General features: G+C 44.1%; 1 protein-coding gene across 9 annotated transcripts in view; it reads left to right on the top strand.

Annotated features, from left to right (window-relative positions):
• LOC140411160 (serine/threonine-protein kinase MRCK alpha-like) overlaps positions 1-17805 on the top strand; it is a 900765-nt gene that overhangs the window by 563375 nt on the left and 319585 nt on the right. For all 9 annotated transcript variants that reach the window (XM_072500231.1, XM_072500235.1, XM_072500230.1 and 6 more), the window contains 2 exons: positions 1008-1118; positions 4489-4736. In XM_072500231.1, coding sequence (XP_072356332.1) covers positions 1008-1118; positions 4489-4736 — 359 coding nt within the window. The remainder of the gene's footprint in view (positions 1-1007; positions 1119-4488; positions 4737-17805) is intronic.

The following is a 17805-nucleotide window of genomic DNA, read 5'->3' as shown; positions in this document are numbered from 1 at the left end:
TCAATAAGATTCCCCCATATCCTTCTAAACTCCAATGAGTACAGACCAAGAGTCCACAACTGTTCCCATACGACAAGCTCTTCATTCCAGGGATCCTTCTTGTGAATCTCCTCTGGACCCTTTCTAAGGCCAGCACATCCTTCCTTAGATACGGGGTCCAAAACTGCTCACAATACTCCAAATGGGGTCTGACCAGAGCCTTATACAGCCTCAGAGGTACATCCATGGTCTTGTATTCTAACCCTCTCGACATGAATGCTAACATTGCGTTTGCCTTCCTAACTGCCGACTGAACCTGCACGTTAACCTTAAGAGAATCGTGAACAAGGACTCCCAAGTCCCTTTGTGCTTCTGATTTCCTAAGCATCTCCCCATTTAGAAAATAGTTTAAGCCTCCATTTCTCAGTTGGATTTGATGTGCATTATTTGGGGCATATAGGAGGAGGTTTTACTACAGTCTGTGGCATATCTTACCTGAGAGTACTCGTTGCTTGTGTCAGAAAACAGTGGATACAGGGTTTGCTTCAGAATTATTTGATGTAGTCCTTGGGGCTAAAGGGATCCAGAGATCGGGGGGGAAGGTGGGATCAGGGTCGAAAGGCTGAATGGCCTCCTCCTGCTTCTATTTTCCCTGTCATACAAGCATGCAATTAATACACTGTAGTGAGGGAATGCAGCATTTTTAGACCCTACCTTCTTTTCTCTGTAGATGCTGTCTGACCTGTCGAGTATTTTAGCATTTCTTTTTTAAAAGTTCACCGCGACAATGTTTCTTGAAAAGAATACACAGACTGGCATGAAATTACAAACTTTTATCGATTGGATACTTTCTTAAATTTATGCATTGAGAATGAGGCCTTGATGCTCAGGAGGAATGTTACTGAAACCTATGAAGGCCCTCGGTGATGAGAGGATTTGATGGTTTGACAGTTTTGTTCTGAAGTTGGAAATGATCCTGGCTGTTATGTGCTTGAATATTATTCATGTGATGCATTTTCCCCAACCAGTTGGATGTGCAGGTGGAACAATCAGCAGCAGAAGCTTCCAAGGAACGAAAACTGCGAGAGCGGAGTGAGCAATATTCAAAGCAACTGGAGGATGAGCTTGAGGGGCTCAAGGTGAGAAGCTGATATCAAAATGTAATTCCTTGCACTGTCTTGATTCTGATTCTCGTGGTGGCAAAGATGAATGATGAGAAACCTAGTGATGGCTCAACATTGTCCAAAGAGATGTGGTAAAATATGACAGTTCAGTCCAAGCATATGTCAGTGGATAATACTGAGACCGACCTTGTGGAAAGGTATTCATGTCTCTTGGATTTGTTTATTGTCACGTGTATCTAGGTAGAGTGAAAAGTATATTTCTGCACGCAGCTCAACAGATCATTAAGTACATGAAAACAGAATGAAATAAAATACATAATCGGGCAACACAATGTAAATACATAGACACCGGCATCGGGTGAAGCATACAGGGGTGTAGTGTTAATCGGGTCAGTCCATAAGAGGGTCATTTAGGAGTCTGGTAACAGTGGGGAAGAAGCTGTTTGTGAGTCTGTTTGTGGGTGTTCTCAGACTTCTGTATCTCCTGCCCGATAGCAGAAGTTGGAAGAGAGTAAGCCGAATTATGCTGCCCGTTTTCCCCAGGCAGCGGGAGGTATAGATGGAGTCATTGGAATGGAGGCAGGTTCGTGTGATGACCTGGGCTAAGTTCACGACTCTCTGAAGTCTCTTGCGGTCTCGGGCTGAGCAGTTGCCATACCAGGCTGTGATGCAGCCAGATAGGATGCTTTCTATGGTGCATCAGTAAAAGTTGGTAAAAATTAATGTGGACATGCCGAATTTCCTTAGTTTCGTGAGGAAGTATAGGTGCTGTTGTGATTTCTTGGTGGTAGCGTCGACGTGGGTGGACCAGGACAGATTTTTGGAGATGTACACCCCTAGGAATTTGAAGCTGTTAACCATCTCCATCTCGGCCCCGTTGATGCAGACAGATGTGCACAATATTTTGCTTCCTGAAGTTAATGACCAGCTCTTTAGTTTTGCCGGCATTGAGGGAGAGATTGTTGACGCTGCACCACTCCACTAGGTTCTCTATCTCCCTCCTGTATTCTGACTCGTCGTTATTCGAGGTCCGACCCACTGTGGCTGTGTCGTCAGCAAACTTGTAGATGGAGTTGGAACCAAATTTTGCCACGCAGTCGTGTGTATGCAAGGAGTATAGTAGGAGTTAAATATGCAGCCTTGCAGGACCCAGGCATTGAGGACACTTCTTGGCAGAACAGAAGAGGAGAGGAGGACTTCAAAGCAAAAAAGAGAGAAAGTATGTCAATGGTTTGTTGTTTGCAATCAGTGCATGAAGAATAGATAATAGATTAGCTGAAGTATTATAGAAAGGATATTATTAAACTAGAAAGAGTGCAGAAAAGATTTACTAGGATGTTACCGGGACTTGATGGTTTGAGTTATAAGGAGAGGCTGGATAGACTGGGACTTTTTTCCCTGGAGCGTAGGAGGAGGAGGCTTAGGGGTGATCTTATAGAGGTCTATAAAATAATGAGGGGCATAGATAAGGTAGATAGTCAACATCTTTTCCCAAAGGTAGGGGAGTCTAAAACTAGAGGGCATAGGTTTAAGGTGAGAGGGGAGAGATTCAGAAGGGCCCAGAGGGGCAATTTCTTCACTCAGAGGTTAGTGAGTGTCTGGAATGTGCTGCCAGAGGTAGTAGTAGAGGCGGGTACAATTGTGGCTTTTAAAAAGCATTTAGATAGTTACATGGGTAAGATGGGTATAGAGGGTTATGGGCCAAGTGCGGGCAACTGGGACTAGCTTAATGGTAAAAACTGGGCGGCATGGACTGGTTGGGCCGAAGGGCTTGTTTCCATGCTGTAAAGTTATATGATTCTATGATTCTAAGTATAATGATACCAGAATCCAGCAGTTTTCAAATGTAACTACAGGCCTCCTGTAAATAGTAACCTCCATGGAATCCTCTGTTCTCCCACAGATGTTTTCATTTGTGAGAAATGTTTTTCAATTAATAAATCACAACTAATAAATATGCTTTATGTTCACAGTGGCAGAAAAATAAACAAATCTGATAAAAGTCAATGGTTTATTTGTATGACCCACTAGGGTTTAGGGACCTTAATTTGGAAAGTAACCCTCTAATCAAAATGTTTAAAACTTTAAAGTTTTTATGATTTTCTTCAGTTTTACGATCCCAGCTGCTAGGATACCAACAGAAACCACAATATTAATTTAATTTGTAAATCTGTGAGGAAAGGATACTTTGCTCCAGGTGTAATTTCACGCACAAAGAGGGATATGGTATATTAAAACAAACTTTATTACTAACACAGTATTAATAACTTTAGCATCATAAAGAAAATGGCTTACAATTAACAGTTAAACAATACTTAACAATGACAATGAAATACTAAATCCTACTGCTACTTTTCAAGGGTGGCACAGTGGTTAGCACTGCTGCCTCACAGCTCCAGGGTTACAGGGATCGGGAGAGGAAAGTAGGGCGCTCTTTCAGAAGATCGAGCTGACCCGATGGGGCAAATGACCTCCTCCTGCACTGCACTGTATGAATTCTATGGTTTTGTGATTCTATCTCCACTCCAGCAAAACCCATCACAGATCAAAATCCATTTTTAAATACAGTTAGCTGACTCAGGAATACATACTGTAAAGCATGGTTTTTCAAACTGCGTGTCGCGACCACGGGCAGGTCACAGGCAGATGCCGGGGGTGTCATGGAGAAATCATTCACGCCGTTCCCACGGCTGTCTCAATCATAGGCGAAGAGGCCACTACCGGTTTTTAAATAGATAATGGCGGCTGCTGCCACCTTTGAAATAAAAAGAAATCAAGCTGTGTACAGTCTCCCAGCCAGAAGGGCACGTGCTCTGCACCTGACGCCAAATCCAAGCTGCTAGCAAGCAAGGCAAGTGAACTGTGAAGATGTTTCATTTTGTTAAAAGTAAGAGACTGCCAGATATTCAAAAGGGCAGTGTATCTACTAGACAGGACCTCACAGCAGAATCTGCTGGAGAGAGCTGCTCACGAGAGTCCAGGGCAGGACAGAGCAGTGCTAGTGTTAACTTTGTACAGAGCTTGAGGGCCTCTGGTTAACAGCCTATAAAGAAGAAATTTAACTCGGGAACAAATCAGTGGAAAGATGATTTCTTGAGGTATGGCTTTGTCAATTGTGCCAGTGCAAAAAAAATGCAATGCCCGTGTGTGTTGTATACAGGGAAGCACTGGCAAATGAGAGGAGAAGATTCAGAGTTTGAAAGCGAAGTGTGAAAAGTTCCTTTTGAGGTTGAGACCCCAGTGTTGGTTAGTAACTTACAGCCAACTCCAAATTAAAAAACTGTGCTGCTGTAGCTGACCTAGATATCACATTAAAAACACACCAAAAGCCCATGAGGCTGTCAGCATTTTGTATTATTATATCTCTAAATATTTTTGTTAACAGAAAAAGCAGATTGGACGTTCCCCCGGCGTGAGCAGTATGGAGCATCAGCAGGAAGTGGCAAAGCTCAAAACTGATCTGGAGAAAAAGAGCGTGTTCTACGAGGAGGAGCTAGCCAAACGGGAAACCATACACATGACTGAGATAAAGAACTTGAAAAAGGAACTACGAGACGCAGAGGGACAGCATCTCGCCCTGAAAAAAGAAATAATGATTCTTAAAGACAAGTTGGAAAAAACCAGAAGAGAAAGGTAAGGATGCAGGTTTACGTCACTTGTTCCCTGTGGATATCTGCTATTCAGCAAATTAAAAAAAGACTTTTAAGAAACTCATCGAACTCCCCTTGCTTTACTAAAGTGGAGATGCTAAATCAATATTTTGCCTCCGTTTTCACACTGGAGGACACTTGTACCATCCCAATAGGAACAGGTAATTCAGAGGTAATTGAAAGGGTGGAACTTAGGACAATCAGCATCAATAGGGAAATGGTACTCAAACTATTGGGATTGAAGGCAGTCAAGTCCCCTGGGCCTGATGGCCTACATCCTAGGGTGTTAAAGGAAGTGACAGTGCAAATAGTGGATCCATTAGTTCTAATATTCCAAAATTTCCTGGACACAGGAAAGATTCCAGTGGATTGGGAAAATGCTAATGTTAACACCCTTATTCAAAAAGGGAGGGAGGCAGAATGTGGGAAATTACAGACCAGTTTGTTTAACATCTGTTGTTGGAAAATTGTTCGAATCCATTATTAAGGAAGTAAATTCAGGACATTTGGAAGTCAAAACGCAATCTATCAGAGTCAGCGTGGTTTTATGAAGGGCAAATCATGTTTGACTAATTTGTGAGAGTTCTTTAAAGATGTAACAAACCAAGTGCATAATGAGGATCCTGTAAATGTAGTGTATCTGGACTTCCGGAAGGTGTTTAATAAGATGCTGCACAGAGGGTTAATACACAAGGTTAGATCACAAGGGGTTAGGAGTAATTTATTAGCTTGAATAGAAGGCTGGTTGACGGACAGGAGCCAGAGTTGGGATAAACGGGTATTTTTCTGGATGGCAAGCTGTAACTAGTGGGGTGCCACAGGGTTCGGTCCTTGGGCCCCAGCTATTTCCAATCTATATTAATGACTTGGATACAGGGATAGAAGGTTCTATAGCCAAATTTGCATATGACACTAAAATGGATCTGTCAGTAAATTGCAATGAGGAAATAAGAACCATACAAATAGTTATAGATAGATTAGGAGAGTGGACCAAAAGTGGCAGATGGAGTTTAACGTGGTTAAATGCGAGATCATCCATTTTGGTCGGAAAAGTGGAAAGGCAACTTATTATCTAAATGGGGAGAGACTTCCAGGTGCGGAGGAATCATGCATTAGTCACAGAAAACTAGCATGCAAGTACAGGTAATGAAATGAAATGAAATGAAATTGCTTATTGTCACAAGTAGGCTTCAAATGAAGTTACTGTGAAAAGCCCCTAGTCGCCACATTCCGGCGCCTGTTCGGGGAGGCTGTTACGGGAATTGAACCGTGCTGCTGGCCTGCCTTGGTCTGCTTTCAAAGCCAGCGATTTAGCCCTGTGCTAAACAGCCCCTAAAAACAGCAGGTAATAAAGAAAGCGAATGGAATGTTGGTATTTTTAGAACATAGAACATTACAGCGCAGTACAGGCCCTTCAGCCCTCGATGTTGCGCCGACCTGTGAAACCACTCTAAAGCCCATCTACACTATTCCCTTATCGTCCATATGTCTATCCAATGACCATTTGAATGCCCTTAGTGTTGGCGAGTCCACTACTGTTGTAGGCAGGGCATTCCACTCCCTTACTATTTTGAGTAAAGAACCTACCTCTGACATCTGTCTTATATCTATCTCCCCTCAATTTAAAGCTATGTCCCCTCGTGCTAGACATCACCATCCGAGGAAAAAGGCTCTCACTGTCCACCCTATCCAATCCTCTGATCATCTTGTATGCCTCAATTAAGTTACCTCTTAACTTTCTTCTGTCTAACGAAAACAGTCTCAAGTCCCTCAGCCTTTCCTCATAAGATCTTCCCTCCATACCAGGCAACATTCTGGTAAATCTCCTCTGCACCCTTTCCAATGCTTCCACTTCCTTCCTATAATGCGGCGACCATAATTGCACGCAATACTCCAAATACTGCCGCACCAGAGTTTTGTACAGCTGCAACATGACCCCATGCTCCGAAACTCAATCCCTCTACCAATAAAAGCTAACACACCGTACGCCTTCTTAACAAACCCTCTCAACCTGGGTGGGAACTTTCAGGGATCTATGTACATGGACACCGAGATCTCTCTGCTCATCCACACTGCCAAGAATCTTACCATTAGCCCAGTACTCTGTCTTCCTGTTAATCCTTCCAAAATGAATCACCTCACACTTTTCTGCATTAAACTCCATTTGCCACCTCTCAACCCAGTGCTGTAGCTTATCTATGTCCCTCTGTAACTTGTAACATCCTTCCGCACTGTCCACAACTCCACCGACTTTAGTGTCATCTGCAAATTTACTCACCCATCCTTTACGACCTCATTCAGATCATTTATAAAAATGATAAACAGCAGTGGCCCCAAAACAGATCCTTGTGGCACACCACTAGTAACTGGACTCTAGTCTGAACACTTCCCATCAACCACCACCCTTTGTCTTCTTCCAACTAGCCAATTTCTGATCCAAACTGCTAAATCTCCCTGAATCCCATGCTTCCGTATTTTCTGCAGTAGCCTACCGTGGGGAACCTTATCAAACGCTTTACTGAAATCCATATACACCACATCAACCGCTTTACCCTCATCCACCTGTTTGGTCACCTTCTCAAAGAACTCAATAAGGTTTGTGAGGCACGACCTACCGTTCACAAAACCGTGTTGACTATCTCTAATCAAATTGTTCCTTTCCAGATGATTATACATCCTATCTCTTATAAACCTTTCCAAAACTTTGCCCACAGCAGAAGTAAGGCTCACTGGTCTATAGTTACCGGGGTTGTCTCTACTCCCCTTCTTGAACAAGGGGACAACATTAGCTATCCTCCAGTCTTCTGGCACTATTCCTGTAGACAGGAATAGAGTATAAATGTAAGGAAATGTTGTTGCAGCTATACAAGGCATTGGTGAGACCACACCTGGAATATTGTTTTGGTCCCCTTATTTGAGGAAAGATGTGGCGAGGCAGTTCAGAGGAGGTTCTTTAGATTGATTCCAGAGGCGAGGGGTTTGTCGTATGAGGTGAGATTGAGAGCAGTGTCACACTGGAAGAGTCAGAGGATGATCATTGTTACATAGAAGAACATAGAGCTTCGGCCTATACTTGAGTTTAGAACAATGAGAGAAGATCTAATTGAGGTATATAAGATGACAAAGGGTATGGGTAAAGTAGACGTGGAGCGGATGCTTCCTCTTGCGGGGCATTTGAGAACGAGAGGTTATAGCCAGAAGATATGAGGTAGCAAATTTAAAACAGAGATGAGGAGAAACTATTTCTCCCAATGGGAAACGTTGGTGATGTATTGAAGGGAATGAGATGATGCAAAGTATTGGGAAGCTCTCCAGTTCTGGATAGACTGTCGGCCATCCACGATATCTTGCTTTAGCTCTGCTCCAGAAGGTTCCAGGCTGAAAAGCCACCGCTTTGCTGCCTCAGCCCACCCTTGTACAGAGGTATATCAGCCGAAAGCAAACTCTCCTCGTCTCCCAAGCACATGGTCATAGGCCAGGTGACAAATGAAAAGCCAAAATTTGGCGGGGGTGGGAGAATTTAAGGGAGATGATCAATATGCTGAATACCCCTGAGCTACAGGTCAACTAGGCCACTTCTGCATGACTAATCGCTATTCCAGAGGCTTCGGGCTGGATTCTCCGCTGGCGGGATATTCCATTTTGCCGGCAGTGCTTTCCCGACGCCGTAGGAGTGCTCACAATGGGAAACCCCATTGGCCGGCTGGCTGGACGGAGAATCCCGCTGCCGGCGGGGGCACTGGTTCGGCGGGACGGAGAACCCCACCCTCCACCTCCATGTCTGTGCAAAACCTTCTTTCAAACTGGCACCATCTTAAAATGTCGCAAAAAATTTTTAAAATTTCCTTTCCGAATTGCTTGCTGTTCATGTATGTTAACGTTCTGTGAATCGTGAAAAAGGACAGCCAAATTATCCCTTTGGAACTCATTTCACTGTCCTACGTTCAAAAAAAAAAATTCTTCTTTTTAATTCTTCCCACTAAAGTGGATAAGTCAACATTTCTCCACATTATATGCCATCTGTCATGTTCTTGCCTGCTCATTTAACCTGTCGTTGATTCTTAACATCCTCATCACTGCTTACTTTCCCACCTATCTTTGTATGATCAGAAGCTTGGTTACATTACACTTGTTCCTATATGTCACCAATGTATATTGCATGTAGCTGAGGCTCGAGATTTGACCCATTGCCCACACACACATTGCATTATGAAGATAAACTTTTTTCACCATATGAAGAAACCTCTGTGCATTGCAGCCTACATCACCTCTCCCAAAAACTGATTCATCTACAAATTTCCACCCTTTAGATGGAGATACGTTAGTATACATAAGAACTAGGAACAGGAGTGGGCTATCTGGCCCCTCGAGCCTTCTCCGCCATTCAATAATTTGTGAACTCAGCTCCATTTACCCACCCACTCACCATAACCCTTAATTCCTTTACTGCTCAAAAATCGATCTACCTTTGCCTTAAAAACATTTAACGAAGTACCTCTACTGCTTCTCTGGGCAAGGAATTCCACAGATTCATGACCTTTTGGGTGAAGAAGTTCCTCCTCAACTCAGTCCTAAATCTGCTCCCCCTTATTTTGAAGCCATGCTCCCTAGTTCTAGTTTCACCCACCAGTGGAAACAACCTTCCTGCTTCTATCCTATCTATTCCCTTCATAATTTTATGTTTCTGTAAGATTCCCCCTCATTCTTCTAAATTCCAATGAGTATAGTCCCAGCCTGCTCAGTCACCCCATAGAAGCCAATCCTCTCAACTCCGGAATCAACCTAGTGAATCTCCTGCACCCCCTCCAGTACCAGTACATCCTTTCTCAAGTAAGGAGACCAAAACTGTACACAGTAGACTGATCTGTGCAAAAAGATCCTTAAGTGTGCCAATAATTTCTTGTTGTCCTGGAGCAGTTTTGTTGCAATCCGTATGTCAACACTGCTGAAAAGTTGAATTGTAATATTGAAACCAGATGTCTGAGTGAATGCCGGAGGACTGCTAGGTCACGGAGTGTTTAGCTTCTCTATGCAATTGGAATCTCTCAATGTGGAGCAGAAATCTAAATTGAGTTCTGTAGACGCAGAGACTAAGCCACCTTCACAGGAATCTGAAACCGTGTTTGTTCCTTAGAAACACGTCTGCTGCAAACTCCTGCAGCTTCACTCGAACACCCACGCTTATAAACCATCAAAGTCCATCCTATGTCCATCCACGTTTTGTGATGTTTTGCAAATCTCTTTTAGTCACTCTCCCTGCAATTTAAATTGAATTTCAGCTGGCCTCATGTGTCTATTGAACATAGTTCATTACTCATCTGGCATACAATTCAGACCTTGCAGTGGTCATTGAATCATCCCTCGTGTTGCATCTTTTCATTCAATTGAGTGCAGAATCTATTAAATTCAAGTATATTTTATTCTTCGTTAATCTTCAGTTTTGTGGCTTTAAATGTTTCTTCTGGTTCTGTGCCACAGTCAGACTAAATTAAAATACCCTGTTGGTGATTAGTTGTTAATATAAGGCTTTACGCAGTAATAAAAAATATTGTTTCAACGATGCTGTTCATTCTTAGTCAAAGCCCAAGTGGCTACACTGCAACTTGTAGTGTGAATGAGTTTAAACATACAATACCATGATGCATCTAACTGTGATTTATGCATTACATTCTGGTTTTATTAAGCAGAACTCCTCAATGTGAAACTTCAAAGTCAACTGTGACTTTGTGAATCATTTGATCTGTGTTTGCGTAATGCACAAGATCGGGTAGGATTGCTGTTGAAAATTCTTAGGAGCGGCACAGTGGCGCAGTTTAGCACTGCCGCCTACGGCGCTGAGGACCCAGCTTCGATCCTGGCCCCAGTCACTGTCCGTGTGGAGTTTGCACATTCTCCCCGTGTCTGCGTGGGTTTCACCCTCACAACCCAAAAATGTGCAGGATAGGTGGATTGGCCACGCTAAATTGTTCCTGAATTGGAAAAAAAAGAATTGGGTACTCTAAATTTATTTTAAAAAAAATAAAATTCTTACTCTTTGAGATTGCTAAGTAATTGAGTAGCAACTTCAAAGGTGTGTTCTTCGTTCATACTGTATTTTATATTAGTTCATAGTGTATTTTATATTATCACTATATCAATAACAGTTCACACTTATATTGTACTATTGGAATAGTCGCTTCATAGGAGCGTTATCAAAGAAAATTTAACACTAACCACGTAAGATGAATCGGAGAGATGGCCTAAAACTTGGTAAAAGAGATGGGTTTAAAGGAGAACCGTAAAAGCAGAAAAAGAAGTCGAGAGTTGAAATTGTTTAGGGAGAGAAGGGCCTTGACAGCTAACGGCAAAGCTACCAAAGATGGCATGATTAATATCACGGATGGGCAAGATCTTGGAGGGTTGTACAGCCACATATGTACCATTGTTGCAGTGTAGGCTTGATACCATTTCCTGCCTGGGAGCACAGACATTTTTAAGCAGGTCACAGAGGTTTGGGCAAGTCCAGTGGGGTCACACTCCTTCCACCTGCAGGAAAGGTTTCCACTCTGCACCTTGACCAAGTTGTTTGAGTTTGAGAGTTGTCTGTTTTTTGGGAATGTAAACAATAGACTCATTTTCCAGCACTCGGTGCTCCAGCACTTGGGAAGCATTTTTGTTTTTTTTAAATGGAAGGTGCACTAAAATCAGCTTGTGGTTATTCTGCACGGCAAACCTTTAAATCCCAACCCCCAAGTCAGTTTGTGAAAATACAAGCAGATTTTGCACTGGTTTTAAAAGAAGACAGTCTAGCAGTTTTTAATACGTTCCTCACAAAACGTTTACTGCCAGTGAGGTACTCTTGAAATGTTTTCACTAAAAACAACAGGCAGTTTGTGCACAGCAAGGTTCCACAAACAGCAATGAGCTAATGACAAGATAATCTCTTTAATGATAATGGCTGAGGGATAAAATCTGATCAGTTTGTCCTGGGTTTCTATGATGCTCAGGGCGCTTCTCGATGACGACAGACGTGTTAAACAGCTGCTAAATCAGTTGCTTGTCCTCTCCCTGCAACCATTGCTCAGCTACTGGTTAGCAGTAAACAGAATCACCGAATACTACAGTGCAGAAGAGTCCCTTCGGCCCATCGAGTCTGAACCGACACATGAATGGCCCTGACCTCATCCAGCTACTTTTTGAAGGATGTGAGGCATCGGGCATCTACCATCCCAGGCAGTGCATTCCAGACCGTCACCATTCTTTGGGTAAAAAAGTCTTTCCTCAAATCCCCAAACAGTGTTCTGTTCAGAACTAAATTTATCTATCAGTAAAAAAAAAAGTAGTGTCACTTAAAAATGCTATTACTCACAAAACACAGCAATGGGAGGCGGGGAGATGGGGAAGGGCCACACAGACCCTCCCCCCCCAATTAAAACTCAAAGCCACAGCAGAAATAAGCAGAGCACAATACAGAGCGCCCAGGGCAGACGACAACACTTAAGAGGGGAACGAAACTACCAACGATGGAACAGGAGAGGAGGGAGGGAGGGGGGACTTCATGTAATAACCATCGTAAGCAAAGCTGTTTGTAAATACTAGATATACATGAGCTGTTACCCTGGGAAAAACACCAATAAAATAAATGATTTTACTAAGTAGAGCAGCTCCGGTGTGAGGGACGCAGCTAATTTATTCAGCCGGGCCCATCAGGCAATGCACAGGAGGGAATATCTAAAGCAGTGTTAAAACACATGGAAAAAGGAAGAGAGGCAGCAAAGATGCGAAGTTGCCTGAGTGTCAGGAAATAGAGAGCAGCGGTGGGCCATTGTGTGTTAAACTGGGTGAAGATTCCCTCGGGATCGGTATCAGGACCACTGCATTTCCTGATTTGTATTGATAACCTAGATATGGATATGCCAGGCACAATTGAAAATATGCAGATGACACAAACTTTGGAAGTATTTTAAAACTGAGGAGGATAGTAGTAGACTGAAGAAACCAGGGCTTGGGGAATGGATGAACATGTCGCAGCTGGAATTTAATTCCGAGAAAAGTGAAATACTGCAATGTATTTGGATAGGAAGAACAACAAGAGGCAATATAAAATAATAGTCAGTCAATCCTCTATCCATGCCAGGATCTTACCCTTAACACCATGGACTGTTAACTTATTTATTAGCATCCTATGCGGCATCTTGTTAAAGGCCTTCTGGAAATCTGAATAGATCATGTTCACGTGGTCTCCTTTGTCTAACTTCCTCATTCCCCCTTCAAAGAATACCGACAACTGCCAATCTCCAGACGCAATTCTGCAACTCATCCGCTTCATTCTGGCTCACAACATCTTCACCTTCGACAACAAGTTCTTCATCCAGACACACGGAACAGCCATGGGGACCAAATTCGCACCTCAATATGCCAACATCTTCATGCACAAGTTTGAACAAGACCTCCTCACCACACAGGACCTTCAACCGACATTATACACCAGATACGTCGATGACCTTTTTTTCCTTTGGACCCATCAACAGTTCCAACGTGCCACAGCAACAAACCGCATGAACCTCCTCAGAAGACAAACACGGGACACAACCGACAGAATTTCCTTCGTCGTCCAGTACTTCCCTGGAGCGGAGAAACTACGACATAATCTTCGCAGCCTTCAACATGTCCTCGATGAAGACGAACATCTTGCCATGGTCTGAGGTTATTAGGGAGGCACAACAGAAACTCATCCCACGGAGGAGGAAACATGCTAAGGGGAGGACAAGGCAACCGTGGCTGACGAGGGATGTCAAGGACAGCATAAAAGCTAAAGAAAAAGCATACAAAGTGGCGAGGATTAGTGGGAAACCAGAGGATTGGGAAGCCTTTAAAACCGAGCAGAGGACAACTAAAAAAGCAATAAGGGGGGGAGAAGATGAAGTAAGAGTGCAAACTAGCTAGTAATATAAAGGAAGATAGAAAGAGATTTTTTCAATATATAAAAGGTAAGAGAGAGGCAAAAATAGACATTGGACCACGAGAAAATGTGGCTGGAGAAGTAATAATAGGAAACAAAGAAATAGCAGATGAACTGAATAGTTACTTTGCATCCGTCGTCACGGTAGAAGACACCAGTGGAATGCCAGAGCTCCAGGAGAATCAGGGGGCAGAGGTGAGTGCAGTGACCATTACTAAGGAGAAAGTTCTGGGGCAACTGAAAGGTCTGAAGGTGGATAAGTCACCTGGACCGGATGGACTACACCCCAGGGATCTAAAAGAGATAGCTTAGGAAACCATGGAGGCATTGGTGATGATCTTTCAGGAATCACTGGAAGCAGGAAGGGTCCCAGAGGACTCGAAGGTGGTGAATGTAACGCCCCTGTTTAAGAAAGGGGGGGGGGGGCAGAAGACGGGAAATTATAGGCCGGTTTTCGTTTGCCTGACTTTGGTCATTGGTAAGATTTTAGAGTCTGTTATTAAAGATGAGATCGTGAAGCACTTGGAAGTGCATGGTAAAATAGGACTGAGTTAGCACGGCTTTGTCAAAGGGAGGTCGTGTCTGACAAATCTGTTGGAGTTCTTTGAGGAGGTAACAAGGAAGATAGACAAAGGAGAACCAGTGGACGTGATTTATTTAGATTTCCAGAAGGCCTTTGACAAGGGGCCGCAGGGTAAGATCCTGGCATGGGATAGAGGATTGGCTGACTGACAGAAGGCAGAGAATGGGTTCCACCCTTGCACGTGAGAACACTACCCACCAGGTAAGTGGTGCAAACTTGTGCAACTCTGCCAACGTTGTCTACCTCATACCTGAAGTGTGGTACATTGGCAAGACCATGCAGACGCTGCGACAACGGATGAACGGACATCGCACGACAATCCCCAGTCAGGAATGTTCCCTTCCAGTCAGGGAACACTTCAGCAGTCAAGGGCATTCAACCTCTGATCTTCGGGTAAACGTTCTCCAAGGCGGCCTTCAGGACGTGCGACAACGCAGAATCGCCGAGCAGAAACCTATAGCCAAGTTCCGCACACATGAGTACGGCCTCAACCGGGACCTTGGATTCATGTTGCATGAGATTCACCCCACACCATCTAGCCTGGGCTTGCGAAATCCTACCAACTATTCTGGCTTGAGACAATTCACACCTCTTTAACTTGTGATTATCCCTCTCTCCAGTTGCTCCGAATGGACCTGTGAAGACTTAATTACCTGCAAACACTCGCATTCAAACTATCGTCTTGCATCATTGACTTTGCCTATATATAGGTTTCTGGAACCCACCTCTTTATTCACCTGAGGAAGGAGCTGTGCTCCGAAAGCTAATAATCCGAAACAAACCTGTTGGACTTTAACCTGGTGTTGTAAGACTTCTTACTGTGCTCACCCCAGTCCAATGCTGGCATCTCCAAATCAAAGAACTCTTAACAGATATGTCAGACATGACCTCCCCTTGACGAAGCCATGCTGACTCAGTCCTATTGTATCATGCACTTCCAAGTGGGCACAGGAACAATAGGTCAGAAGGTGAGAGCATTGAGGGAGAACTAGGGAATAGGGACAGTGGGGCTCTGAGGCAGAGCAGACAGGGAGAAGTTGCTGAACACAGCGGGTCTGGTGGCCTGAAGTGCATATGTTTTAATGCAAGAAGTATTATGGGCAAGGCAGATGAACTTAGAGCTTGGATTAGTACTTGGAACTATGATGTTGTTGCCATTACAGAGACCTGGTTGAGGGAAGGGCAGGATTGGCAGCTAAACGTTCCAGGATTTAGATGTTTCAGGTGGGATAGAGGGGGATGTAAAAGGGGAGGCGGAGTTGCGCTACTGGTTAGGGGGAATATCACAGCTGTACTGCGGGAGGACACCTCAGAGGGCAGTGAGGCTATATGGGTAGAGATCAGGAATAAGAAGGGTGCAGTCACAATGTTGGGGGTTTACTACAGGCCTCCCAACAGCCAGCAGGAAATAGAGGAGCAGATAGGTCGACAGATTTTGGAAAAGAGTAAAAACAACAGGGTTGTGGTGATGGGAGACTTCAACTTCCCCAATATTGACTGGGACTCACTTAGTGCCAGGGGCTTAGACGGGGCGGAGTTTGTAAGGAGCATCCAGGAGGGCTTCTTAAAACAATATGTAGACAGTCCAACTAGGGAAGGGGCGGTACTGGATCTGGTATTGGGGAATGAGCCCGGCCAGGTGGTAGATGTTTCAGTAGGGGAGCATTTCGGTAACAGTGACCACAATTCAGTAAGTTTTAAAGTACTTGTGGACAAGGATAAGAGTGGTCCTAGGATGAATGCGCTAAATTGGGGGAAGGCTAATTGTAACAATATTAGGCGGGAACTGAAGAACATATAGATTGGGGGCGGATGTTTGAGGGCAAATCAACATCTGACATGTGGGAGGCTTTCAAGTGTCAGTTGAAAGGAATTCAGGACCGGCATGTTCCTGTGAGGAAGAAGGATAAATATGGCAATTTTCGGGAACCTTGGATAACGAGAGATATTGTCGGCCTCGTCAAAAACAAAAAGGAGGTATTTGTCAGGGCTAAAAGGCTGGGAACAGACGAAGCCTGCGTGGAATATAAGGAAAGTAGGAAGGAACTTAAGCAAGGAGTCAGGAGGGCTAGAAGGGGTCACGAAAAGTCATTGGCAAATAGGGTTAAGGAAAATCCCAAGGCTTTTTACACGTACATAAAAAGCAAGAGGGTAGCCAGGGAAAGGGTTGGCCCACTGAAGGATAGGCAAGGGAATCGATGTGTGGAGCCAGAGGAAATGGGCGAGGTACTAAATGAATACTTTGCATCAGTATTCACCAAAGAGAAGGAATTGGTGGATGTTGAGTCTGGAGAAGGGTGTGTCACATGAAGCCTGGGTCACATTGAGATCCAAAAAGACGAGGTATTGGGTGTCTTAAAAGATATTAAGGTAGATAAGTCCCCAGGGCCTGATGGGATCTACCCCAGAATACTGAAGGAGGCTGGAGAGGAAATTGCTGAGGCCTTGACAGAAATCTTTGGATCCTCACTGTCTTCAGGGGATGTCCCGGAGGACTGGAGAATAGCCAATGTTGTTCCTCTGTTTAAGAAGGGTAGCAAGGATAATCCAGGGAACTACAGGCCGGTGAGCCTTACTTCAGTGGTAGGGAAATTACTGGAGAGAATTCTTCGAGACAGGATCTACTCCAATTTGGAAGCAAATGGGCGTATTAGTGAGAGGCAGCATGGTTTTGTGAAGGGGAGGTCGTGTCTCACTAACTTGATAGAGTTTTTCGAGGAGGTCACTAAGATGATTGATGCAGGTAGGGCAGTGGATGTTGCCTATATGGACTTCAGTAAGGCCTTTGACAAGGTCCCTCATGGTGGACTAGTACAAAAGGTGAAGTCACACGGGATCAGGGGTGAGCTGGCAAGGTGGATACAGAACTGGCTAGGTCATAGAAGGCAGAGAGTAGCAATGGAAGGATGCTTTTCTAATTGGAGGGCTGTGACCAGTGGTGTTCCACAGGGATCAGTGCTGGGACCTTTGCTGTTTGTAGTATATATAAATGATTTGGAGGAAAATGTAACTGGTCTGATTAGTAAGTTTGAAGACGACACAAAGGTTGGTGGAATTGCGGATAGCGATGAGGACTGTCAGAGGATACAGCAGGAGTTAGATTGTATGGAGGCTTGGGCGGAGAGATGGCAGATGGAGTTTAATCCGGACAAATGTGAGGTAATGCATTTTGGAAGGTCTAATGCAAGTAGGGAATATACAGTGAATGGTAGAATCCTCAAGAGTATTGAAAGTCAAAGAGATCTAGGAGTACAGGTCCACAGGTCACTGAAAGGGGCAACACAGGTGGAGAAGGTAGTCAAGAAGGCATACGGCATGCTTGCCTTCATTGGCCGGGGCATTGAGTATAAGAATTGGCAAGTCATGTTGCAGCCGTATAGAATATTAGTTAGGCCACACTTGGAGTCTAGTGTTCAATTCTGGTCGCCACACTACCAGAAGGATGTGGAGGCTTTAGAGAGGGTGCAGAAGAGATTTACCCGAATGTTGCCTGGTATGGAGGGCATTAGCTATGAGTAGCGGTTGAAT

This window comes from Scyliorhinus torazame, chromosome 4, assembly GCF_047496885.1.
Source record: "Scyliorhinus torazame isolate Kashiwa2021f chromosome 4, sScyTor2.1, whole genome shotgun sequence".
Classification (NCBI taxonomy): domain Eukaryota; kingdom Metazoa; phylum Chordata; class Chondrichthyes; order Carcharhiniformes; family Scyliorhinidae; genus Scyliorhinus; species Scyliorhinus torazame.
The sequence above is the reverse complement of the archived record's forward strand: the minus strand, read 5'-3'. Positions and strand labels throughout refer to the sequence as shown.